Raw genomic sequence first — 27775 nt, forward strand, 5'->3', positions numbered from 1 at the left:
TGTACAGCATCAAGGGCATTCAAGTTTTCATCATCATTCTTCTTTATTCAATGTTTTAGACTCATACAAAACTTGGTACATTTTGACTGTGCAGGAGACAGTCAAGTAACAGATCAGGCAGCGAAGGATTGAGACACTTTAGAACCACTCTGCAAGTACATTTCCATTTTTTGGGAGGGGGGACTGGTAGAAACAGTGACTTTCAAGTCCGTTAGGTTTACACATTGGTTGTGCAAAGCATCAGAAAGACAACAGGCTAATTATTGAAGTCATGGATGTATTGAAGTCAAACTTTTTTTTTCCATTTTTGTACATGCAAATTTCTTTTAAGAACATGCAGACAGGAAATGTCCAATGGGGAAGACATAGTAAATGACGAAAGAAGACATTTGGCACCCTATTCAAGTTTGAGATTGAAAATATTATCTCTCTTTGAAGCACAAATCCAACACATGCCTGAAGTCAAACTGAGTGTCAGTCAAAGAATGAGACAAGTGTTACTGACACAGCCAAAATTGCAACACAATTGGGTATGATAAACAATGCATGATTTCTGGTGGTAAGGTTTGGATATGACAAAATGTGATATCACACCCAAAGAAATAATTGTCTTGAGGAGGTGCGCAAATTAGCACCAATGTCTTAAGGAAAAAGGAGTTTGGAAAGGAGTTAAGGAAATTGTCATTTGTGGCAATGACGGGACACAACATCTGAGCAATCAGAGGAAAGACTCAACCTGCACTTGTAGAGCAGGACTTGATATGTCATCCAAACTACATCATGGGTCAAGGAGCGAGCAATTGTTAAAAAAAAAAAAAAGCGAGGAAGTTGTGCTTTTGTTGAAATCAAAAATCTGTATTGGCCGACGATCCCCAACTCTCCTCCAGCTGCCCCAATTAATATGAATTCAATATTTCGTCATGTATGTTGGCCTTCACCGGATTAAAAAAATTAGTAGTAAAATGAGCTTTTTGTGGTTGTGTATAAAATGCATTCAACACATTTGTTCCAGTAAAAACATCACTTAACCGGTAAATTTATATCCTTTCAGTTTATGTTGGTACTTTTGTACTAATAGTAGTAGTGGGCTAGTACAATTTATAATAATAGATAGTCGTGTAGTAGCAAGTGCAGTACTTTCTAGTTTATTATTATTAATATTATTACAATCCAAATAAAATCCATGCAAATCTTTGGATTGCCCTCCGCATTGGTGTCACTCTTCACATTTCATCAACTTTGCTGAGCAGAGCTCTTAAAAAATGAAGCTGATTAAGATTTATCTTTGCTCATTAATGCCGCAAGAGCGCTTTAAGTATCTTGGAGGTCATAAAAGTGTCAATCATGACATTGCACAACATTTATTGTATGATGTAATTGATGACTTTGCACTGTATGTTAACTTAGGATTTATTTTATTTATTTTGGTTTTGATGTTATCTTTAGTATTTATGTATTTATTTATTTAATATTTCATTTTATTATGCTGGTGCTGGTATAGGCTCCAGCGCGGCCACAACCCTCGTGGGAATAAGCGGGTCAGAAGATGAATGAATGAATGATTACAGCTTGTTGACTGATTCCTATTAATAAAGGTTGTGAAATGGCATGTGCTATGGTCACTTTGTATTTACGACACATTTGGGAGGGGGAGAAGTGGGATGGAATTAGAAGGTAAAATTGCTTTAAGGGTCTCAATTTGCTCAGACTGTATGTAAATGTGACAGTAAAGCACAGGGAACAGATATAACGTTCATCCAATTTTATGTACTCAGAATGACAATTTAGGAGCTGAACAACAGTCATTGCAAGGGAAGGCAGCGATAGATTTAAAAAGGGTGTACAGGCATGCAGCATAAACAACCCATTGTGCCACATTCAACCTTTTTAAAGAAAAAAAAGAACATTTTGTCTGTGAATCATTTTTTAGGTCTAAGTACCCAACAAACACAAAACAAACAAAGAACAAAACATTGGCTACATGGCTCTCCAACCAACAAACCCTAAATTCCTTCACAAAACTGCATAAAGACGGCATCCTTCTTAATAGTACCAAATAATTTGCAACATATGTTTAAAAACTCGAAAACAAATGTGGTTTTAGTGGCAAGGGATGAGTAAGGAAACGACAGTAAAAACACATTAGGAATGTGCCAGGTGGGCCACAGATGCCTCCAGTCTTCCGCACACCACCAACAGAATAGTGGCAATCCAAATCCACAAAACAAAACGGAATATAAACCTTTAATTGCACACTGAATCTGGAAGTATGAGGCCTAATACATCATCATCAATCCATCTATTTTATACAGCGCTTGGCTAGCCCTCATTGGGTGACTTTGGGTAAGAGGTGGGGTACTTAAAGGAACATGCATGTTTTTGACATGTAAGAGGAAGTACTCGCAGAAAACTCACGCAAGCGCCTAAAGAACATGCGCTTCACATAAGAAGGAGCGGGATTTATTCGTTGCGTTTAAATAGTAGTAAATTAGATTGAGGAGTGATATTTTCTAATCAAATGTTGTTATTGTTATCTAATCTTTGGTATACAGTGATCCCTCGCTACTTCGCGTTTCGTTTATCGCGGCTTCACTACATCGCGGATTTTTTTCCCCAAATTAAAAAACAATTTAAAAGTCCAAGTAAAACTTCTAAATTGAGGAGTCTAACCTTTAGGACAATGTAGTATTGCTCCAAATATTCGTTTACATTCCTTTAAAAGTCCGTTTTCGCATGTTAGTACGATTGCGAATTAGCATCTTTCCGCTAACTCGTTAGCCTGCCCAGTACTTCTTGTTGGTGACCGACCGTACTTCGCGGATTTCACTTATCGCGGGTGGTTTTTGGAACCAATTATCCGCGATAAACGAGGGATTACTGTATTTAGTTCGTCAATACTTCAGTAGTGGTCATTTTATTGGATTAGGGGTCACAAGCCGATTACATACTAAGTACTGCAAAAGGCTATCAATTTTGTTACACACTTCTGAAACAATATTCGCTCAAATGACATGTTTATGATTTCTCACAATGATTACCAACAACAATTTAATAATGTAGTGAAAGTATAAATATCAATAACCAACAAGATGCAAAAAGATGATCACTATTACAACATATCTAGTAAATCATTGTGACCACTGTGACTTTAAAGAGCAGTTTTTTCGGTATACCGATTGTATAGAAATTATTCCTCCATTCCTCTCTTTTGTCCATCCTGTGGGCATGATAGAAAAGTATTAAGAAAAGGATGAGAACTAAAACAATAAACCAAATATGAGGTTCACCTGTTAGAGCCAGAACAAAACAAAAACAACAAAAACAAGCATGTGGCTTTTTTTTTAATAGAATCAGCTCTACTGGAGGACATTTGTTTCTGACTTGAGTTACAGTTTAAAAAATGGCACTTTTGTCCTTTTGGAGACTGTTTCTTACCAATGGACTGGCAGTGTGTTTGAAGAAGGCAAATGCTTAGCACACACCCTTAAATAAAGTACAGACACAAATCGACATGTTCAAGACCTCGGCATGCACTACATCGCTGACTTTGGATCTTCAGTGTGGGTTCACCAACTACAGGACTCAGTATATAAAAATGTTTTTGGGGATTTTTTTGTTTTGTTTTTGTTTTTATCTAGACCATTACAACAGATCCAAACAGCTTTAAGTTGTCCAGTATTCCTCACCTGTGCACATGCTTGACTGTGTGTTCAACACAGATCATCCACTCAAGAAGCCAGACTACTGCTCACATCTTGTAAAATGAGGCACTTAGTATTCGGCCACATGTTGTAAAATTGTTGTCCAAGTCCCTGCGTGGACCCCCAATTTGAATAAAGCTTGGCCATGAAAGTGGCTCCTTTGTTGTAGTTGTTGTTTTGCCTCAAAGTGACACTTGCTGATCTTTGCATTAATAATCAGAAAAGTTCCAAGACCGACATAAGATCATCTTGGTCGATAATGACTCTATTCCATCAGATGTTTGGTGCTAGCAAGTTCCATCTAAACCTCCGCCTTATTTGTCAAGACAAAGTAAAGCATCCAGGGAGATCGAGAATGAGGCATTTGGATTGTAAAACATAGCTTTTCCAAATTCGGGCTTTTAAACTTCAACACCACTGGCCAAGGCAAAATATTGAAGGGTATTCAGAATCATTTTGTAGGAAGGGTTAAAAAAAAGGTTAGAAAAAGTCATCATTTTCTATCCTTCCACACTTCTCTGTGTTGGAAGGAGACGCTTCAATGGACCCCTTTAACAGCACTTTCAACTGGCTAGTTTTCACTTTACCTCAATCCAAGCCTGCTAGCCTCTGACCAGCTCACGCGACCTGACAAGAGCAACACAGACAAGCTGCTCCTTCATCAGTGGATAGGAAAACCCTCTCTAGTATCTAAGCATGTTAGCACCAGTCCTCATCCTCTCTCTCCCTGAGGCTTCGTGTTCCTCTGCTGTTTGATGCAGAATTTACCCCAAAGGTGAAGTGGTACCCGTTAGGTACCACATCTGCACGCTCTTGCGTGGCCGCCGCTGTGACGGGCACAGCGGCAGCATCATGGGAAGATGAGGTGGTTGCTGAGGCGCCAGCTCTGGCAGAGTGCGATAATACTTGGCTGCTAACAGCGTCCTGGAAGTCCTCCATGTCTTCCAAAAGCGCTTGTTGAGAAGCTCCCTGCAGCTGATGGGCTAAATTTGGATCAGAACCAATGCAGGTCACCGGTATCGGGGAGCGGTCAGTGTCCCCGTGCAGGCGGTCGTGTTCTGAAAGGCCACGGCTGACACGAGTGTGGTGTCCAGCCATAGTGGTGCTGGCAGCAGAAGAGAGGGGGGAGGAGTTTGCAGTCTTATAGGCCACGGCAGGACGAGGAGTGAGGGGTGTTTGGGGGAGCTGCCTGCGACCACGACCCGATGTGCTTGAACCAGATGGGGCGGCTTTACCCACAGTGCTACCATACTGAAGGAACAAAATAAACAAAATAAATTACCTGATGTAAATAACATAATTGGGAAAATGCAAATGTGTAATATTTACAGAATGAAATTGATGCTCCTAGCATTTTGGCTCGGATGCAGCGACAAATTCACATTAATCTTTTATCGCCCGCCGACATTTTAAAAAAAGGCTGAAGGATTCAAAAGGCCAAATATTGGTGCTGATAATCGGACAATATTTGGTCTATCCTGAGTTTAGAGTTTCTATACCTCAGTTTTACGCCTCCCACACATTCTAAATTCCAGAGACTCTTGAGCACAGATGTCAAACACAAGGCCCAGGGGCCAGATTTGACTTTCTCTAACTAAGGATTCCTGTTCCTCTCCTGTTTGACGTAGAGTTATCCCGTTAGGTACCACATCTGCACACCCTTGTTGGCTGGAGGTTTGTTTTTAACCGATGTGCAGCACTTTGAGCTGCACATTTTGATAAATCAATGTTGGTTGATTGATATTACGTGGCCCCAAAAGGCAAATAATGTGTGTCGAATCAATGTTTCTCGTTAAAATACAAAACATGTAAGTGTGTGGCAGCCGTAAAACGTTTGAAAAAAAATCATGGTTGCTCTTTATAGTAGATTTTTTACAGTTCACGAGTGGGTCTGGAATGTAAGTCACAAGATAAACAGGTATTTACGGGACTGTGACATTAGTACACCTTAAAAGATGTGTCATTTAAAACTAACAAAGAAAAACGTATTTGGAGATTTTGTATTGAACTCTAATTCAGTATGGAAATTAAATTGCATAACATAAGACAGTAAGATGTTTTTTTGTTTTTTCAACAATTCTAATTTTGTCTGGTTACTTTACCACACAAACGTCCATTTGGATTTTTGACACCATTTGTTAATATAAGTGAATTGATGTTTCAGGATTAAAAAACAGACTTCATTGCAGTTAACTGACTTGTTTAAGGATGGCGGTGTCTTGTCCCTCTCCTGGAGATGTGGATCGGCTTGGACCGGCTGATTTAGCGTGGCTTGTCTCTCTGGAGCCATAACGCTCGCAGGAGTAGTAGCGTTGTTTCTCGCCTGCAGAGGAATGATGCCTTCTCTCGTGCGGGCGACTGCGGTCACGCTCCCTTGCTCGTTCTCTAGACATACCTTCGGCCGAGGGGTCTGTAAATGGAAAATAGACAAAATCGCAAAAATGTAGCTTCATCTTCCTCTGTTCTTTGAAAGCAATCCATTTTTTTCTTCACCTAACGCAATCATCTAACCTTGCTTATTGTGGTAACGTTTTAGGATGACCTAAAGCTCCAAAATTGTGTGCTGTATATATTAAGGAGAAAGGATTCATTCAAACCCCGATTCAATTTCAGGTCCCGATTTATTTATTTATTTATTTATTTATTTATTTATTTATTTATTTATTTATTTATTTATTTATTTATTTATTTATTTATTTATTTATTTATTTATTTATTTATTTATTTATTTATTTATTTATTTTTAATTTTTGTTCATTTATCACTAATTTTATAACGAAATGATGTTTTTATTTAAAATATTTTCTGCTTGTTACAAACAGTAACATTTTAGAATTGATTTGTTACATCCTTAGCATGTACGTACCGTTTTTTTCCGTGTATAGTGCGCAAAATTTAACTAATTTATTGTCCTAAAATCTGGGGTGCGCATTATACATGGGTACAAAAAATCTTTTTTTATTTATTTTATTATTATTATTATTTTTTTTAAAGAATGTCATGGTACAACATACGACGGCAATGCTCTCGTATCAGACAAGGCTTGCTCGATCACCTGCTCGTTTGCTCTCTGTCACAATGTACCCTACACAAATCCGAAACATTTGTTGCGGCTCCGAGTCACGACGAGGGGCAAGTTTTGGTTTCCAAGGGTGTTTTTATTCTTCTTCTACGTCTCTCCCATACAGAGCCGCCTTTTTCACGTCCGCACGCCTTTTTCACATGCGCGCACGGAGCGCGGTGGTGCGTTTATGGGCAGTCGGAGAAATCAACGCCAACAAAAAGAATTACAGCCAGCCTAGTTAAGACCATACCAAAGACTATAAAAATGGGACCCATTGCCTCCCTGCGTGTGTGACGATCATTGGGACTTAAAAAAATAAATAATAATAATAATAATTTCATAAAAAAAATTCATAAAAATTGGGTGCGTATTATACATGGGTACAGGCTTTTTTCCAGCATCAGCATGCCATTTTTATGGTGCGTATTATACATGGGGGCGCACTATACACGGGAAAAAACGGTATATTAAAAAAAAAAAAAAAAAAAAAGAAAGTTTGCCAAACCATAAATTCACAAAACATATTTTGGGAAACTACTTTGCTAAACTTTTGAGCATTGACAAAGACAATTTGTTCACACCTGTAAGTTCATCAGTAGGTTTCTGTGTTTGAAACCAATTAGACTTCAGAAAGTAATCATGAGGAGAAAAAATTATTTAGCTGTACAAATAGATCAAATAAACGCAAACACTTTAAAATCTAAAGACTGGACACTGGAATGTAAACGTATGCTTGAAATAAAGCCATCAACATTCAGTGGAATTCTGTTGGTTCAAAGCATGGACTTTAATGTTTTGTTTATTTTCCTGCAAAGTGCCCCGAAGGGTCAAAAGGTTGGTTTGCAGTGGGTTCAGCCATGTTTATAAACTTTCATCCCTCCCTAAACCTTAAGATTAGGTAGCAAAATGCAGTCGGGCTGGATGTTGACTTGGATTTTTCATATTGTGATTTTGACTTTGCTGTGAATTATATTACATCGATGAGTAACAAAACATTCTGCTTCTCAAGGAATTGGCCTCGGAATAGACAGCGACTCAAAAGAAAACAGATGTCCCAACAACCTTTGAGTCTGGGCTGTACACATCTCATGTCCTGTTGTCCTATTCACCAACAAGTGTAATTGAGTTGTTGAGGATGTTGACATCCATGTTGGGGTCCCGCAGGGCAGCTGTGCTGAGTACAGCCATATACTGCACATTCTACAGCGCTATAAACTTACTCAACAAATGCAGACCACACAATCGGTGTAGTAACGAGCACTGAAGCACGGCAAAACTGAGAAAAAGGATGGAACACCTTTTATAGTCTGTTGATTTAAAACAATGTGTATCTATTCTGTATTAGCTCGAGTTTCTTCAAATGAAACTATTGACCTGATCAAGTTTGAGATTACAGGAATCAGAATTTCTCTGACATGAAAACAAAAAAAACAGAATTACTTTCTATATTTTTGACTTACCAACAGTACTTGGTGGCTGCACCGATGTAGCTCTATCTAGGGATTTCTGCTTTTTCTCTTTGTCCTTGTCCCTACGTCTGTGGCAGCGGTGGTGGTGATGATGATGATGGACTCGGTCCTGGCCTTGGACTGCTCCAGATCCTGCTGATGATGGATGTTGGCCTGGTCGTATCAGGTTATAATCCTTAAGAATCACTTCCTGGTTGTGCTGTGGGGTCAGCGAGGAAGCTGAGCGTCTTATGGGACTGAGGTCAACAATTGGCTGGAAATGGAAACAAAGCGGCAGTAAGGAGACTGTAGAGTGACGGTGTGTCAAATCGTGACATTAACCAAACCACTTGACTGGATCATGCCAATAATCACATCACCAATGATGGAAGCAACTTTTTGTTTAAAGACTGTTACACAACATGTTTTAATCCTTAATCTGTTAACCCTCCAAGTACATTTACTAAAAAGGTTGGAGAAGAAAGACCTTAAATCCATATGATTACATTGGACAGTGGACTAGTCAACAAAGAACAGAATGGGTAATGGTGATAACATTACAATTTCTGGCTCGCTGCTGGGAAGAGTACCAAGATTAATTATCACAATGACACTGTTTTGTAACAAGGACAAAACAACTAAAAAAGCAAAATATTCAAATTATGGTGTTTCGTTATTGTTCAATAGCAGAATGTTGGTTTTTTTTTTTTTTGCTTATTGGCCACTGTCTCAAAATGTATCAAACTGGCTTGGTCAGTTCAGGAAACCCTCATAACAAAATAGATATAGATGCATGTTTGTAAGTCTTCTATCAAGTTATAAAGAGATGGATTTTTCACCCATTATTTGGCATCTTAATTCAGATGAATATTTATGTTGATTATACAATCACTGACTGATTGAAACATCTAAACTTCTAAGGAAGAACTAATTGTTCTTCATTACACAATAAGCAAAAAATATTTCCAAGCTACCTCAAGGTGAGTCTGTTGTATACCAAGATATTTATAATACCCCAATTAGTTTTTCCATTGTTTTGTGCAAGCTGAGTTCCTTGATTTATACTCCATCCATCCATCCATCCATCCATCCATCCATCCATCCATCCATCCATCCATCCATCCATCCATCCATCCATCCATCCATCCATCCATCCATCCATCCATCCATCCATCCATCCATCCATCCATCCATCCATCCATCCATCCATCCATCCATCCATCCATCCATCCATTTTCTGAACCGCTTAGTCCCCACGGGGGTCGCGGGCGTGCTGGAACCTATCCCAGCCGTCATCGGGTAGTAGGCGGGGACACCCTGAATAAGTTGCCAGCCAATCGCAGGGCACACAGAGACGAACACCCATCCGCACTCACACCTAGAGGCAATTTGGAGTGCTCATTCGGCCTACCAAGCATGTTTTTGGGATGTGGGAGGAAACCGGAGTGCCCGGAGAAAACCCACGTGGGCACGGGGAGAACATGCAAACTCCCCACAGGGAGAGCTGGAAGTGGAATCAAACCCGCACCCTCCTAACTGTGAGGCGGACGCGATAACCAGTGTCCACCAAGCTGCCTGATTTATATTTTATACCCATCTTAATTTGGGGGAAGAGCAGGACTTACGTTGACTCATGTTGAATATTACAAACACATATTACACACACACACATATTTGAGTCATTTTCTAATTCTATGTGTTCCTACTCCAGAGAACCACAATTAGAGACATTCTTGGACAACAACAATACAACACCGAATCTACATGTCCTTGTAGCAGATATGTTGTCGTAAAATGATACTATGAAAATGCACAGACACAGTGTGACAAAATTTAACAATAAACTTAAATGCTTTTTTGTTTTATGTACCAAAAGAAGACAATATAAAGAAAGGCCAGACAACAACTTTGACTGTTGACTGAGCAGCAAATGAGAAAAAATTGATATTCTAAAGCAGCAAAGCAGAATCTGCACCTGCTTTGGATGAGTCAAACAAACACTAGAGAAAATGAAGCTTCAAATTTTCTTCATGAACCAGTTGACTCCTTTAGATAGCACTCTATGTTCTACATTGGGCTGGAAATTTCTTAAACCACTTTATTTAAACCAACAGTGCCATTTAGAGGAATCAAAAGTACAACTAGTTCATGAAGCAAATTTGAAACTTCAGTTTTCCATCACTAACAAACACAGATTTACAGAAAACTACAGGGCTGCTATTTTCATACAAACACAATTTTAGAGAACAGAACTCCAACCCGTTGTTGACAGCTAGCGACGTGTGCTCAAAATGAAATTGCTTGTCGATTTTGTTGCATCTATCATTTTATGTAATCTAAATAATAACGCTGCATATTGCATATGGTTCAATTCCTCCATGAGGATGCAAACTCTGCACTGAGATGACAGAAGCTCACTGGCACAAAAACAGACATTAGAAAGGACAAAGGAGAGGAAAAAAGAGGTGGCACAACAGGTGGTACATACTGCCAGGTGGGTCCCAGGGGCGTGGCGAGGGTGGCTCCGCTATCAGACAGCACACACAAGAGGGAGGTGGGCAAAATATTAGCAATGGGCATCCAAATTAGGAGAAAGCGAAGACAGAAGAAGTTAAAGGTTGGCACTAGCCCATCCATTTTTCACCAACATTCTATAAAAACATTGCAATCACTTCAACTTTAACAAGTAGCACATGCAGTTTGTTCTTATAGTTCTGGCATAGTTTCCCATCATAGAAACACATGTTGCATGTTCTCTCATTAGCCCTAGGTATATGACCTTCCATGTGTTGGGTGGAACGTGAAACACACGATTCACAAAATATTACATGTGCCCCAATGATCAATCTGATATGTGTGTCTATACCTTGGCTCTGGCTCGAAATCATTTTATTTACATGCATAATGCCAACCCCCTCTTCCAACAAGCCAAAAAGCAACATAAGAAAAGTGCATGTCAGGTGATGCGGGAGAGCGGGGAGGACAGCGAGCAGGAGATAAACTAGCAACAACCCCAATCGAAAGAAATTGGCCTTTCTGTTATCATTATTGGTGGGATGTGTACTTGCAGAGATACCTTTTTACATCAAATATATTTCAAAATAAAAATCTGAAAGCAATTACTTTATGAAACAGACACGGAGCTTACGTAATACTCTGCATTGAGCCGAGGCAGAGAAGCTGCTCGGCCATGACCATCCAGACTTGGGTATGCCTCGGTGTCTGAGATGTTCTCAACTGGCTTCATTTCAACCACTTCCTGAAAATAAAATAACAAAAATAAAAGTATCCATAACAAAAGCCTTTCATTGTTTTAGTTGTTCTTGGGTGTGGTGCTTTTTTTGTAAGTGAGTGCATGTGTGTAAACCTGAGGCCTTGCAGAACACTGTACATCTTCCGACTGGCCTCTTGGTAGTTTCCTCCGGCCTTTGGGTTTCAGTGCTGTCAAAGAAACATCTCCAGACTGGGAATGTTTAATGGAACTCTTCTGGTCAAGCCTGTGAATAAAAACAAACAAATTGTGTATTATCTCTATTCATCTCAGGGAAATCTAGAATTTGTTAACTTTGGAAGCAATGTAGGCCAAATGGATTTGTGTGAGCAACCAGTGTTGCTAATTTAACAATAGAATCGCTTTTCAGAACCAAAAGTGTCAAATCCAGGAAAAAAGTAAAAAGCCGGCCAGAGTTTGTGAAGCACCTGTGGCTAAAGCCAAACTCTGGAAATGTTTCTACTTTCTGGACCTGGATTGGACACCTCTGTTCAGAACCATTTCAGACATGATTCTAAAGAGCCAGCCTTTTCAGGCCAAGCGAGGTCGTGTCGTCAATGTTATCTGATTGGGCAACAACAAGGGTCTCTGTCGCACATGCCCATTTCCTGGTTTTGTACTAAACAATTCAAAACTGACAACGTTCTGGAATCCCATGCTACCCGTCGAGCCGTCCTACAATGTGCACGCATACTCACAATTTGCCATAACATAACATAACATAACACAACATAACATAACATAACATAACATAACATAACATAACATAACATAACATAACATAACATAACATAAGATCACATCACATCACATCACATCACATCACATCACATGTTGGTCACGTCATAACCTGCTTATTTAATATTCTGTAAATTGGGTATAATATGTTTGCCACCAAATTCATGAACTGCAAACACTCACATTGTGTCCTTGTTAACCAAGGTGGTGGTAGTGGTTCTGACAGGCGGAAGAGGTGATGTCTTTGCTTCTGATTCAGGGTGTAGAGGTAATAGCTGTTTGGGACTGGGTATCGGGGGGTCTACTTCCTTGAAATGACCAAGGGGAAGTATTGGACGAAACAACGCTCCCAGTTTACTCTGCAATACAAGAAAAGGTGATTACTGACAAAGGTATAGGACTGTACCTCATTATTTATGACTACAAACTAAATTAAAGCAAACCCTACAAAAAGTCTCCACAAATGTACCTGAACTCCTCCTGATGGATGCTGCTGCTGAAGTCTCTTGGCTCGATTCTGCTTATAGTAATCAAAGATCATGAGAGCTGCATACACTTTCCCCACAGTCAGCTCATTGTCTGGAAAACAGAGCACACAGGAGATGGCGCCAGAGGGCAAGTAAAAGAAAATATATGCTAGTGACCAAGATTGCTTTGTCAATTCTTTCCATAGTTTCTATAAGAGAAATTAGACTTACATTTGTGTGGCGTCACCAGCAGGTCAAGAGTCTTCTGTGACAAGCTCGGCCAAACTCTGTTTAATTCCCTTTTCAGGTCAATATCACATAGATGCTGTGCTAAGACTCCTGTGAAAGCAAATGTATATTATACTTTTTATTCTTCACAAAGATCATTGCACCATTCCAGCTGCAAAGAATTGAAAATGGCAAGCTTCCAGTCCCTCACCAGATGCCAGCTTGATCTCGAGGGCTGTGCGAATCAGAGCCATGAGTGTGGAGGTGAAATGAACTGTGTTGTCCTCTGCAATAGGCATGTTCATCCTCACCAAACGCTAACGGGAGTGGCAGAAAAAGATGAGGCAGTTTTATAAACCGGAAAATTCACACAATCACATGGAGGAAATTTTAATAATAATTTGTACTTTGAGCTGTAACCCACTAAAAGGATATTGTTCAGTCGAACTGTTAAATAGTGTAAGTTAGCAGTTATCCATTAAATCGGAACATTTAGAAATGTTTTAAAATGTAATATTTTTGGGACCAAAAATAGAATCTTAATAAACACATTTTAATGTCAAGAATACTAGAATATTTTAAAGTAATATACAGTAATACAGTAATAAATTTACAGTAATACCTATTAAGTATATTACTGTTTTATTTTATTTTATTTTTTCAGAACGGAGCTTTTACCATAGAGCATTTTCTAGCTGTAATTGAAAAACAGACTCTCATAGGCCGTGAGTATGTACAAGATACTTGCATTCTCTTGGAAAAGCAAAACCGTCAGTAGTGGATATGAAAAGCCTACATACCCCCAAGTCAAAAAAAAGATTTTTGTGAAGATTAATCATTTCAAAACCGTTTCCAGCATTCTACACTCTGTACAATATAAAAAGCCTACATACCTCCAAGTCTACAAAAATATTTTTGTGAAGATTAATCATGTCAACACTGTTTCCAGCATTCTACACTCTGTACAACTATTATATTATAAAATATTTTTAAATAACCGAGATAATGTGGTTGGACAAGTGTCTTGTAAGTGGGGATGTGGCTGGATGCAAATTCAAAACTCAAATTCTAACTAATGTTAAATGGGAGTCACTAATTAAAGTTCGGTTGTGTGCACATCATGCAACCCCATTCCAACAGGAGTGTGTAGAATTTTTATATCCACTATACAGTATCTGCAATGTTTAACTTTTTTTTTTTTTTATTGAGCTGAAAAGGAACAGTTAGGAACGTGTCTCTTGTCCAATATAAAATCAAAACTATCAAAATTCCTGGAAGACCTTTAAATCAACTAATATTTAGTTTTTTTATGTTGCGCACTCAAATAATAAAAATCTTCCGAAAGCCACAGGACTGTGGAATAATAATGTGCAGCCATCATTGGTTTTGATTTTCGGTAAACCATTCCAGTCTGCGCTGGATTGTATTTATTGCTCATGCAGAATTCACATAATAAATGCATTCACAATAAGGCAAGGCAGCGTGGTACATGCACATTAGTATCCAGATTTTTGAAACTTTAGAAACAGTGCAGACAAGACAATGACAGAGATGAGGTGAAGAAAAAGGAGGTGGGCAATAATGGGGAGGTATGCGTAGTATTGTGTATGTATGGAAAGTCATCGTCACAGTGCTGGAAATATTTTAGCAGTATTTCTGTAGTGATTTTGTAAAAAGAAAACAAAACATAAAATCTAAAAAAGCTGGTTGAGAAGAGCGGATAAACAGGGAGATTTTAAGATGTCGTTTAAATGCATTGCAACTAAATTGAGAACCTCCTTTAAAGTCTTAAATAAGTTAGCAGCAGTAGCTGCTTTTATTGAACTGTGGAAATTGACATACTGTTTTGAGAGATCTTTTTGAGATAGACTAAATATATATCCATTCATTTTATATACGGTGTGTCCCCAAAGAGAGATGGTGTCGATCCCAGTTGATTTTAAATAGTACAGAATACATCAGTGATCACCAGTCAATTGCAGGTAATAGCCAAACAACCATTCACAGTTATACATTCATATCTATGGACTGGATCCAAAGTCGGTTTCAGATTGGCGGTTGACTATTTTGCTGATTTTTTCATTGTGCAGGTAAAACTAGGCACCTTCAATTGCACTTCAGTTTCAGCTACAGTTTGCTACATTTCAGCGTCGTATTCACAAGGGTTGTTGTGCAAAAAAGCAAAATAAATACCCAGGAAAAATGATTGTGCATTCTCCTCATAAAGTGACATTAAGATGTAGTGTAGTGTCATAAACTTTTCTATGGGGAGGAAAACGCTCAATGGTGATAAAATCCCAAATATTGGGGTGATCGTTTTGATATTTACCGCGATTGATGGCACAAGATGTGCTCATGTGTTTTGATTTCTTGGTAGATTGGTTGGTTTGATTGGTTGAAAAGCGCGACAGGACTGTCTCAGAAAATTAAAATATTGTGATAAAGTTTTTTATTTTCTATAATGCAATTAAAAAAACGAAAATGTCATACATTCTGGATTCATTATAAATCAACTGAAATATTTAATGTAATTTTTGTTTTTTAATCGCATTAGAGAAAATAAATGAATAAATAAATATATATATATATATATATATATATATATATATATATATATATATATATATATACACTACCGTTCAAAAGTTTGGGGTCACAAAATTGTTTGGGTGACCCCAAACTTTTGAACGGTAGTGTAAATATTATTATAATAAAATATTATGAATTAAATATTATAAATTATATTTTATATTTGTATAAGATTATATATAATCTATGAATATAAGTATACATATATATTATAAGATTTTTTACAGAGAAGATTATATATATAATCTATAAATAATTGCCTCAATAAATATATATATATATATATATATATATATATATATATATATATATATATATATATATATATATATATATATATATATATATATATATATATATATATATATATATATATATATATATATATATATATATATATATATATATATATATATATATTATTATTATTTTTTTTTTTTTTTTGGAACCAGAACCTTCCAACTGTGAGGTGGCATACAAGACGCCACTCGACCGTTCTGAGATTAATATCTAACTCATAAAACAGTTTCCCATTTTCAGTTTGGCTTATTGTCAAATTTTCTTAGAGATTTTGTTTTTCCTTCGCTGCTCTATACAAACAATAACCAACTTGAGATAATCTATACAGAGTTGATTTTGCTATGGGGCCACACGGGAAAAGAAGATACATCAGCAGCCCGGAATATTCTGAATGTGACACACTGACAGAAATTGAATGGTGTTTGACAGTTGAAAGCAGGATACCAGCAATGACTGAACGAGGCAACGGAGAAATGAGCGGGGAGGGAGTCTACCTTATAGGCGATGCGGGGTGGGCATTTCTTTCCCAAACCTAGAGGAGGGGACATGTCTCGTAGCATCTCGTACATATCACGATAACTCATACGGCCACTTTCCGCAGAAAGTATAGGAGAAGGCCATGGAGGGAGGAATGGAGATTTCCCATGTGTGAGATGATACAGTCAAGAAGAAGGGATGGGGAAAGTTTCAACAACAAAACAAGAAAAATGACAAGGAGAGCGGGGAAGGGGAAAGAGAAAGGGACACAGAAATCCTTGTTAATAAGATTTCCAGGATATCATGATATGGAATCCTTGTTGGCGTTAAGGATTCAGGAATGGATCCCAAAGGCAAACGTTAAGGAGAAGTCTCTGGAGAACTACCTGGATGGAGGCATCCCTTGTGAAAAGTAGCGCATTTAGAAGTTAGAGTGCATTCAATGAATACTTTAATATTTAAAAAATGGGGGAGCTTGTTCTGAAAAGTGTATTCACATTAGTTACAATCGACGTGTTATTATTTTGGAATTCTTTCACATAAAAAGATACTTGTTTTTTTTTTGTTTACAAATGAGTGTCAATAGCAATAAATTTGCACTCTAAGGCATCGTTTATTTGAAAGGGCTCACATCCAGTTTAGGGAATAAACGTGGAGTGATTTAATTAATTATACACAATGTGTATTCTTGCTGACCTTCGTGTGTATTCACATTTTGAGCTTCAAAGTTTAAATTGTGGTCAAGGTATTTCCCTCAAAGTCATCACACTGTTTTTAAGTCTTTCAAAAGCAAATACAAAACATCTTAAATGGCAGAACAGCAGCGGGGTATTCATTGAACATGCCCTCTATCTCCTTATGCAAAAATACAATTGCAGTAACCAAAGTGAAAACAAAGCTCACAAAGCTCATACTAACTCTGCATTCATTTCTGTGTAAAAACAAAATGTATTTTGACATCTTGTTTGGTGCCTTTTATATGAGCCTGACTTGTGGCGTTGTTTCTTAGACTTGCCGTGGTTAGCTGCATGCGGGTTAGTAAGGGATCAATGCATATTTGTATGCATGTGTGGCCATGTCGTTCTCTGGCATGTCAGGAAATGAAAACAGACATTGACAATCCAAATCATCACAGTCCCTTTGAAAACAAAAGGACTGTGAGGGAGTGCAAACCTTATAGGCCACCCTGTTGGGGCACTTCTTCCCCAGGCCCAAGGGGGGTGAGATAAAACGCAACAATTTGTACATATCTTGATAGCATATCCTTCCACTGAAAAAGATAAGACAGCAACGATGTTAGGTCACAGGCCATCTCATTTATCCGCTTGTTCAGACTTTCAATTTTCAAGAACAATATATACCGTATTTTCCGGACTATAAGGCGCACCTAAAAACCTAAAATCTTCTCAAAAGCTGACAGTGCGCCTTATAGTCCGGTGCGCCTTATATATGGACCAAATTCCTAAATTTAAACTGACCCGAAGCATTGTGTCAGGAAATCAAGCATAAGTGGCCTGCTGAAGACTATGAATCATGAATCAAAAAGACTATGGATCATTATTTTGTGATTATAAAGTAATTTGTTGCATCTGAAGTTGAAATAAAAAAGATAAAATGGAGAATGATTTGATTTGGATTCAAAATCTGACATGATGCATTAATGGTGCGCCTTATAGTCCGGTGCACCTTATATAAGGACAAAGTTTTAAAATGGGCCATTCATTGAAGGTGCGCCTTATAGCCCGGTGCGCCTTATAGTCCGGAAAATACGGTACTAAAGATGTACTTAATAAACTGAACATTTGTTTGCAATATTTCATTTGAATCCTGTTCATGTAAATTGCGCAATCTTTCAGCATAGGCTAATTTTACACTATGCTACCAGCAGCCATCGCAGCCCGTCTGACCTGAAGCATGTAATTCGATTTAAATATTTTGAGTAATCAAATTCAATTCTTGAGTATTCAACCCCCAAAAATGACATCACCATCTAACAAAAAGCACCTCTTTCTTTTTCCAAGTATAAATGGACCGTCAAGATCTGTCAAGAATGTTTTGGGATGATATGTGGATGCTAAGCAGCTTTAGAGCATGTTTTTGTTTGCTCCCCTGCTGGGCCAGAGTTTGCTTGTGTGTTTACTCATGTGTCATAATATTAGGATTCTTTCAACACCTAATTCACAACAAAATCTCATCTTCCGGAAAAAAAGCCCATTATTCACATACACACTGCAGTCTGCACAGTGCCCTTGCGCAAATACTATAAGCTTGATTTACACCATTTTTATTTTCGTTGATTTTGTTTGTATTGTCTCACTGGAGCGGGACTGCCGTGACAAATTTTTAGACAGTTTAAAAATCTCCACAGGCAATAATGGTTTGTCCCATATGCCCAACCCATTCCCCTGCATTTTCTCACAAACATGCCGTTTTGGCCTGAAACAGGGCTGCTATGGCCTCTGGGAACACACGGTGGATAGAAAAAAGTCTGTATAAATGCAAGTTTGTTTGTGATATCAAAATATCCAAGATAAACAAAAACTAAATTTATCTTTTTGAGCTGAGAAGTAAAAAAAAAAAATCTAATTATGTAGTTGCAAAAGCGTGCACGCCCTCTGAAACCGATCTGTGGCTCTGCTTGGAATGAAATAATCACATTGACACTCGAAAGGTTAAATGGGAGTCTGCACACACCTACAACCATTTAAAGTGAATTCTTTCCAAATGTTTCTGGTTTTTAGCAGAAACCTCAGAGGCACAGTACGTATGTTCTGATACTAACTACTATTTCAAATCGTTAATAAATCCTTGTACCTCATCTAACGTCTCTGCTCCAGTTGAATAAAAACAGCCGCGAAGCACAATTCTGCCATCACCATTACGCCTTTGATGTTCTTTTGGTGATGAGTGGTGTTGTGTTTGTCCTAAACATACCAACGGTGAGAAGAGGGTGTGCACACTTTTGCAACGACAAATTTCAGTTGTCAAAGGAACAAACGATGATTGAGTTTGTACATGTTACAGGTCATATTATTGGGTGGGAAATGACTCACATTTGGTTTAATTTTTACAAATCACTGATACCCGGCATTTTCGCAAAGATGTGTAGACTGTCATCTGTCATGTTTATATCAATGCTCAAAATCTTAACAAGTGTTTTACACCCATCCAGGGCATATCACATTTAGAGATGTGTAAATATTTAATATTCAGAAAACCTTCTTAATTTTAGAATTTTAATTGTGCAATTTACTTATCCACATTATGAAAAAACATCAAAATAAGGTGTCACTGACAGCAAATAATTTGTAATCACTGAATTAAATGGGAATTGTAAAATAATCTCACGTCTGTTAGAAGGTGGCTGTTTTATAGTTCACTTAACTGGGGTCCTGAATCGTAAACAAGGCTCCAATAAATCTTTAGAGGAAATCTATTGAGCCATAGGTTGGATGATTCTTCTGTATACTAAAATAGTGAAACTGGGTTAGTGAAGATGAGAGAAAAACCTGTGCTGTCAAACTAGCTGGAAAATGTCTTCCCTTCAACACTACCGTAATTCTGTGACTAATATCCTGAGAGGCACTCGGTTTAGGAGAAAGGAGGGGACGTTGGTTGGATTTACATGCATGAGCTGTGCCGGCTGAGGGCTTGTCACCCTTCTCAGTTGGCACGGGGCTCAGACTGTCATTCACGCCGCTGCTGACTCTAAGATGGGATTTTTTTTTGTCCACACTAAATGGCCTTAAATCATTGAGATGGAACACTGACACCCTCCTTCAGATGCTCTCTTAAAATTTAGCTTTAGAATGGAGATCAACTGAAGAACCTACCATGCAGCTGGGTCATACTCTGCCCATACACGGATGAACTCATCAAGGTGATGAGGACCCAAGATGGAAGCATCCCTGGTCAGATACTCAAAGTTGTCCATGATGACAGCAACAAATAGGTTTAGCATCTAGTGAAGGAAAAAACATTAACGGGAATAAACAACGTCAGCAGACATAGGTAAGCAATCAAATAGAACAAGGGCCAAGATTACTAACCAAGAAGGAGCAGAGGAAAATGAAGGAGACAAAGTAGAAATAGGCAAAGTCACTTCCGCACTCTTTCCCGGTAGTTCCTGAGAGTTTGTCACATGACCGATTACTGAGACATGAAAGCATAATTTCATGCCACGCTTCACCAGTGGCACTCCTGCAAAATGCACAAAAAATACAAAACAAAGACACACAATGTGAACCCTGTGTAATATTATGATCATCATCATATCATATTAAGTGTAAAGGTGTGTGTTAACCTGAACAGAAGAGTTAAAGCCTGGAAAAAGGTCTGGAAGTTGTTGTGGTGATTTATTGAGGTCTCCTCGTTCAGCTCAATGTTACCAAACACCTGGAATGGGAGAGAGTTGTCTCAAAAGTTGCTTTCAAAGAAAGTTTTCCGATGTCTTTAAACATTTGAATTAGGTTGGAACTCTTCATTTTAGTAACTTTTAACACTAATGACACTTTTTGACGACATCATCATCTCAGATTAAAAGATGAGAGACTATTTTAGCGCAAAACAATAATGGCAAGGGTTAACTGTTTGTTTGAAGCACAATAAAAGGGCTGTTTATAATCTTTCCTTCTTTGGCTATAGCATACATTGATGGTTAGAAAATAAAAAACAAGTGTGAAGAGCTGAGTGACTCACACGCTGTCAATGCAGTAAAACAAATTTAATTTTAAATATCTATTTGACATGTAACACGTTCATCGTATTGACAATGACATCAAGAGTGAGAAATTACGGCAACTATTATGACAGTGAAGTCTATTTGTGGGAGGTGAAAACTCAATTTGAAAGATAATTCATCTGACATGAAACAAAATCAATAAGCATTGATAATGGAGTTAATATTTATTTGTCTCATTGTCAAAATACATTGGCAATAAATGCATCTTATAGGTTTTTGTCCACCACCAGTATACAGCTTAATCTGTAAATTAATTTTTTTTCCACTATTAATATGACCTATTGCTCCTGAATTTTTGCTCATTAAGAGACTAAGTTATATGATTATATATATTTATATATAAGGGCGGCTCCAGCGAGCACTGGTTAGCACGTCTGCCTCACAGTTAGGAGGGTGCGGGTTCGATTCCACCTCTGACCCTCCCTGTGTGGAGTTTGCATGTTCTCCCCGAGCCCACTCCGGTTTCCTCCCACATCCTGAAAAAATTGCTTGATAGGCCGATTGAGCACTCTAAATTGCCCCTAGGTGTGAGTGCGTGTGTGGATGGTTGTTCGTCTCTCTGTGCCCTGCGATTGGCTGGGAACCGGTTCAGGGTGTCCCCCGCCTACTGCCCGATGACTGCTGGGATAGGCTCCAGCACGCCCGCGACCCCCGTGGGGACAGAGCAGTACGGAAAATGGATGGATGGATATTCTTATATAACAGTTATTCTAAAATTCATTCTACATTGTTAGCGTCTAGCTTGCATGCAAACACTCACCTGCATTCCAATGATGGCATAGATGAAGAAGAGCATTGCAATGAGCAGGCAAACATAAGGCAGGGCCTGGAAACACAAACTCATGTAAGACTGTATTGTGCAGGCTAAATCACACATCTTCACATACAGTTCAGTACAGGTTTCTGATTTCCTGTTTACATTCTACAGTTGGAGAGTCGGTCAAACATAAACCAAGTAAACATATGCTGCAGTTGTTAAATTAAGATTTTATTTATTAAGGAAATACATGAATGAATGAATGAATGAATGAATGACCGAACGAATGAATGAACGAACAAATGAACGAATGAATAAGTAAATAAACAATAAATGAATAAATAATCAAACAAATAAACAAACAAACCCATAAATAAATAAATAAATAAATAAATAAATAAATAAATAAATAAATAAATAAATAAATAAATAAATAAATAAATAAATAAATAAATAAATAAATAAATAAATAAATATAATAATAATTATTAGCGTGGAGAAACTGTAAGAATTAGTAAGAATTTGAAAGGGTGATAAATACTACATTCACGGTCCTGTATGTATCGGTCTTGTTTAATAATCTAAACATTTAACCTTATCTGATGGATTGATACTTTAAATATCAGTTTAAGAAGAGGGAAACATTTGGTGTAATTAAATAGCCACCTTTTCAACCGTGCCGTTACTATCCATTTTCACTTTGCATAAAAGCTCTCACCAGTGACATTAAACCTGCTATAAATTCCCTCAGCTGTAGCCTGGCGTTTTGCATTTAACTTGACATATCCTCAAGGATTTAAAGTGGAAAACCAGCATCAAGTGAAAATCCAGCTGCAGCCTTGTCAGAGCTACTTTGTGACTTTTTAAAATAAACATAGTTTGCAGTGTTCCTCAACAACCTTTTTAGTCTTCTGTTTTGTTGATGCTTGGGTTGTTTATCTCTAAATAAATGACAGTAGCTATATGGCAAATTTATGGACTTGCTTTCTTATCATTGGGAATAAATACTAGCTTCCATTATCTGCATTTTGAAAGTCAAGAAAATAACCCCATACAATCTGTTTTTCCACTGTGTATTTAAATATGCATGAGAACTGATTGTTTCTGACTGTTTCTGTCAGCTTTGTTTGCTCACCTTGAAGGACTGCACGAACGTCCACAACAAAATGCGAATAGTGTAGCCCTGCCGTAGCAGTTTGATGAGCCGGGCTGCTCTGAACAGCCTCAGGAAGCTCAGGTTAATCATCTTGTCCTGGAGGAGATGGATGGGAAGAGGAAAACGTTCAGAGCAAAACAACTTGAGGACAAAGCGTTTTCCTTTCATTTGTAAGGCGCGCATCCCTTCAAGCTACTGAGAATAAGATACAGTCAATAAACATGATTTTTTTTTTTAAACTATAAATACATATTAGAGGCACACAAAAAACAAGATCACATATATGCTGATATACTAGGTGCGGTACACCCTGAACTAATCACTAGCCAATTGTTTATAAACCTACAAATAACATAAATACTTGGTATAAGCAGTATTGTTATCTTAAAAATGTAATACCCTGGTTGTTACAACAATTATAGCGACAACTACAATCCAGGGTAACCATGGAAACAACAGAAACACTGTTCACCTCATCTCTACCGTGCGCTTCATTATTTCCATTGTAAAGGACAGTTTAGTATTTTTAGTACAATATAAAAGGTGCGAAGTATTCACCATGATGAATGAAAATGTCATTACAGTTCAACATTAACATTAGTGTACTTTTAGTGATGTATGTTGTTGTCTCACCAAATACCAAAACATTTGACTTGGGTCATATATAATCATGATCAAGATTATCAAACATACTTTTGGGACATCAGACAAACTGTTTGCGGCTACGTATGTCTAGTTTGAATCTGATTTGGTAACTCTGAAAATAGCCATAACCTATTCATAAATACACATATTTATGTTTCTTAAAATATTCGTTATATTTTTCACTTTCATTTTCTTGTACCCTTTTGAACTTCCAAAGTATGGAAGACCAAAACTGTCAAAAACAAAAACAAAAATAGATAAAAAGTCAAAATGAAAATAAGTATAAAAAAAAAATTGGACAATTTTAATTTAAAAAATATCTGGAAATGAAAACCACAACAAAATATTCAATACAAAATCAAACTAAAATTAATACGAATATATACTTATATATTGAACTAAATACAATACAACAACAAAAATACCATTAATACCATCATTTATATTTGTTTTATTTGTTTTTATTTTCATTTTTATTTAAATTTTGGCAGTTCTGGTCCATACCAAAGTTTTGTTTTCTAACATAAAAAACTACTGCATTATAACACTAGATGGTGATTTTAGAATAATATAATAATAATGAATTCAACAACTGCTCAACCTATATAACACTGTAGACCCAAACTCAACACCATTCACTTGAAGATCAAGCCTTAATTTTGCAGCATTATTTTTCTAAAGATATAGCTCACTGATTACTTTTATCAAATTACCATCCATCTTCTCTCAAATCTCAGCAACGCATCACATTGAGGAAACACTTTTTTTTTTTCATGAAAGAGAAAACAAACCACTGGGAAGGAAAAGAAGAAAGAATCGGCAGTTGACAAGAAAAGCCACTTACCGTCTGTGTCAGTTGTGACACGTGGGGGGGAGCAGAGTGAGGGCACAGGCGCCAGGAAAGACATAGCAGATGATGGAAAGAGTGACAAGAGAAACAGAGAAAGGAGTGTGAGAGGAAAGAGACAGAGCACAAACCAACAATCACATGATGAGAAAGCCACACAAAGAAAGAAACTACATCTGCCACATAGAAAGCCACAATAACCTGCCTCAGTCGTCCATTCGATCAATTGTTCCATTACTGGCATCAGTTGTAATGTTGCTGCTTTTTCATTGAAAAATGATGACATGTTTATTGTTTGTGCCTTTTTGTTACTTTTTGTATTGTTTACTTGAATGTTTTGTTTGTTCGTGGACCAAACATATACATATATATATGTATATATATGTATAGGTGTGTGTTTTATATATATATATATATATATATATATATATATATATATATATACACATATACATATACATGTACGTCCATATATATACAAACATATAATATGTAATATATAATATGTCTTGTCACCGTGGGATAGTAGGAAACGCAATTTCGATCTCTTTGTGTGTCTTGCCATGTGAGGAAATTGACGATAAAGCAGACTTTGACTTTGACAAGCGATTTGAATACAGTAGTTGACTACTTACATTATGGATTTTAATATCAATGGGTCAACATGAAGAATAAAGGCCTGGATGATCCAAGTTATAGAAAACCATGCCTTGATGAAGGGCTAAATCTTGATGATGCCATTTAGTGTTGATAACTACATGATGGCTTTCAGTAGCCAAATGCAAAAATTGCATATTGCACATCTTTCTGCTGTGGGTAAATTCCTACTGCAGTTGCTAGACAGTGTACTCATGTTACCATTGAAGGATTGGTGATCCTGAGGGTGCAGCCCATGAGGTGCATGGCTTACCTTAATCTCTGTCACCAGGATGTCTGTGATGCTTCCCAGCACCGTTACAAAGTCAAACACATTCCAGGCTGCTTTCAAGTAATTCTAAAATACAAAGCAAACCACTTTTTTCAGTTCCCTTACATTAGGAAATAGTCATATGTATACTGTTTGTTGCAGTTGCAGCGGAATCGGACTGCTCCCAATTTAAATCCTTATGAATATTTTCTTAAAACGCATAACGTTTTGTTAAAGAGGTATTGAGATAAAAATAGTCACATTTTATATGCAGTGACTGGCATATGCTGTATAAAGGTAGAGTCTGGCGTCTTCGATACGGTTTCTAGAGGGAGAGGCTGAAAGCTGCAGGCAACAACAAAACAGGTGGAGGTAACTGGTGTGGAAATTAAGAAATTGGGTGCAAATTAATAAATGGACCTACGCTTGAGATGAAACACTGCATGCAGAACAGATGGCTCCATGTGGAAATGAAAATTAATGTCGCTTGGAATTTTTGCCTTCTTACTCGTACTTATTGGGATGAATACTTTACATTTTTGTCTTGAATTTGAGACCAAAACTCAGTATTTTGCGATAATGTTCCCCTTAGCAGCACTTTCTGACGGTTTCTTAATTTGCTTTGCTTTTTTAGGATTAACCACTAAAGAATGCAAATTGAGATGAGATGATTTTAGCATTCTCTGAGATTGTTTTAGGAAGGAAGGAAGGAAGGAAGGAAGGAAGGAAGGAAGGAAGGAAGGAAGGAAGGAAGGAAGGAAGGAAGGAAGGAAGGAAGGAAGGAAGGAAGGAAGGAAGGAAAGAAAGAAAGAAAGAAAGAAAGAAAGAAAGAAAGAAAGAAAGAAAGAAAGAAAGAAAGAAAGAAAGAAAGAAAGAAAGAAAGAAAGAAAGAAAGAAAGAAAGAAAGAAAGAAAGAAAGAAAGAAAGAAAGAAAGAAAGAAAGAAAGAAAGAAAGAAAGAAAGAAAGAAAGAAAGAAAGAAAGAAAGAAAGAAAATGTGAGTGAGTGAGTGAGTGAGTGAGTGAGTGAGTGAGTGAGTGAGTGAGTGAGTGAGTGAGTGAGTGAGTGAGTGAGTGAGTGAGTGAGTGAGTGAGTGAGTGAGTGAGTGAGTGAGTGAGTGAGTGAGTGAGTGCAAAGGGGCTCAATCTCACCAGTGGACCAAAGGCAATAATCTTAAGGATGCACTCAAGAGTGAAGAGGGCAGTGAAGACGATGTTCAAGTATTTCAGCATGGACTCATATAGGTCGGGTGCTCCATAAAACTGAGAAAGAAAGGCAAACGGCACATAAATGGAAAGATTTTGAGGAACAACTAATGTGTTTACAATCTGCAACATTACAGTGCCCAGTGGTGCAATGGGTGAATTTAATTTGAATTTAACTGCAGCAATCTGTCATATTAAGTTTGTGATGTATGTACTGCCTACTCTAAAATATATTTCCAAATGGTTCACTTATGGTCTCTTATCCTAGGGTTCCACAATATATGATGGGTCTGCGTACAAACATAACTGTAAGAATGGTACACTAGTCTACAACACTAGAAATATTCAACAAACCCATACTAGGTAATGGTATCAGTGCCCATACCAGCCGTATTTCAAGGTATTGTACATACGACGCCATCTGATACCAGAATTATCCAGACTCTAGTGGCCATTTTTGGATCTGAAACTATACATTAACTAGAAATTAGAAGAATAAACAATTGGTATTGGGATAGAAATGTCTATTTTAGGGGGTGGAGGTATCAAAAGTACTAGTGGTATCGGTACTTGGTATCGGTGTTGATGACTACTCATGAATTAAGTATTTGTCCTCATATCTGGAAAAAAGTGGCATTGAAGATCCCTTGCTATTTTTCAGTAAAATGAAAGAATAAAAAAGAAGTAAAAATACCATATTTCATCATAATTGTGTTGGAAATTTGAGAATTTCTGATACAGCTCTTTCACTGGTCACATTTTTTAGGTCCAAATGAGCTATCGCCATTGTGCATTGTTTTTATGTGACAAGTTTGGCAAATATTTGTTTTCAACTCATGTGATGTAACTTTTTCTGAGGAATACCTTCCTTCTATAACTTACCTTCATCATCAGCACGACAGTGTTGAGGGCAATTAAAGTCATGATAGCATATTCAAATGGAGGTGACACCACAAATTTCCACATCTTATACTGGAAGGATTGCTTGTTCTCCGGCATGTATCTTGTCAACGGCTTGGCATTTATGGCAAAGTCAATGCAAGCCCTCTGGACATAACAAAAATTGCGTGCAGTTATTTACAGCAGAAGAGGCTGTACACCAACCAAAATAAAATCAATCAGCCTTTATAAACCACGAAACTCAGATGGCTTGAATCAAAATTATTTTCTATGTGTGGTTATATAAAAAGGAATGGGACTACAAATATTCTGTGATCACAAGCAAAGAAAAGGAG

At 37.5% G+C, this 27775-nt stretch overlaps 1 protein-coding gene across 5 annotated transcripts in view; it reads right to left on the reverse strand.

The window, feature by feature from the left end:
- Window positions 1–18: 18 nt before the first annotated feature.
- The window catches only part of LOC133163516 (voltage-dependent N-type calcium channel subunit alpha-1B-like), a 99926-nt gene continuing 72169 nt past the window's right edge, over window positions 19–27775 (reverse strand). For 2 of the 5 annotated variants that reach the window (XM_061293480.1, XM_061293484.1), the window contains 19 exons: window positions 27423–27587; window positions 26487–26597; window positions 25340–25423; window positions 22917–23033; window positions 21785–21850; window positions 20587–20678; window positions 20333–20483; window positions 20117–20244; window positions 16301–16397; window positions 13129–13234; window positions 12921–13028; window positions 12692–12801; window positions 12406–12581; window positions 11581–11710; window positions 11362–11472; window positions 10702–10740; window positions 8226–8487; window positions 5900–6111; window positions 19–4952 (listed from right to left, as the gene is read on the reverse strand). In XM_061293480.1, the coding sequence (XP_061149464.1) occupies window positions 4401–4952; window positions 5900–6111; window positions 8226–8487; window positions 10702–10740; window positions 11362–11472; window positions 11581–11710; window positions 12406–12581; window positions 12692–12801; window positions 12921–13028; window positions 13129–13234; window positions 16301–16397; window positions 20117–20244; window positions 20333–20483; window positions 20587–20678; window positions 21785–21850; window positions 22917–23033; window positions 25340–25423; window positions 26487–26597; window positions 27423–27587 (2817 nt within the window). In that variant the 3' untranslated portion in view covers window positions 19–4400. Of the gene's footprint in view, window positions 4953–5899; window positions 6112–8225; window positions 8488–10701; window positions 10741–11361; window positions 11473–11580; window positions 11711–12405; window positions 12582–12691; window positions 12802–12920; window positions 13029–13128; window positions 13235–16300; window positions 16398–17456; window positions 17554–20116; window positions 20245–20332; window positions 20484–20586; window positions 20679–21784; window positions 21851–22916; window positions 23034–25339; window positions 25424–26486; window positions 26598–27422; window positions 27588–27775 lie in introns of those variants that run through there. The other 3 variants (XM_061293482.1, XM_061293483.1, XR_009716401.1) reach the window with 3 other exon arrangements.

This window comes from Syngnathus typhle, linkage group LG12 (assembly GCF_033458585.1).
Source record: "Syngnathus typhle isolate RoL2023-S1 ecotype Sweden linkage group LG12, RoL_Styp_1.0, whole genome shotgun sequence".
Taxonomy (NCBI): Eukaryota; Metazoa; Chordata; class Actinopteri; order Syngnathiformes; family Syngnathidae; genus Syngnathus; species Syngnathus typhle.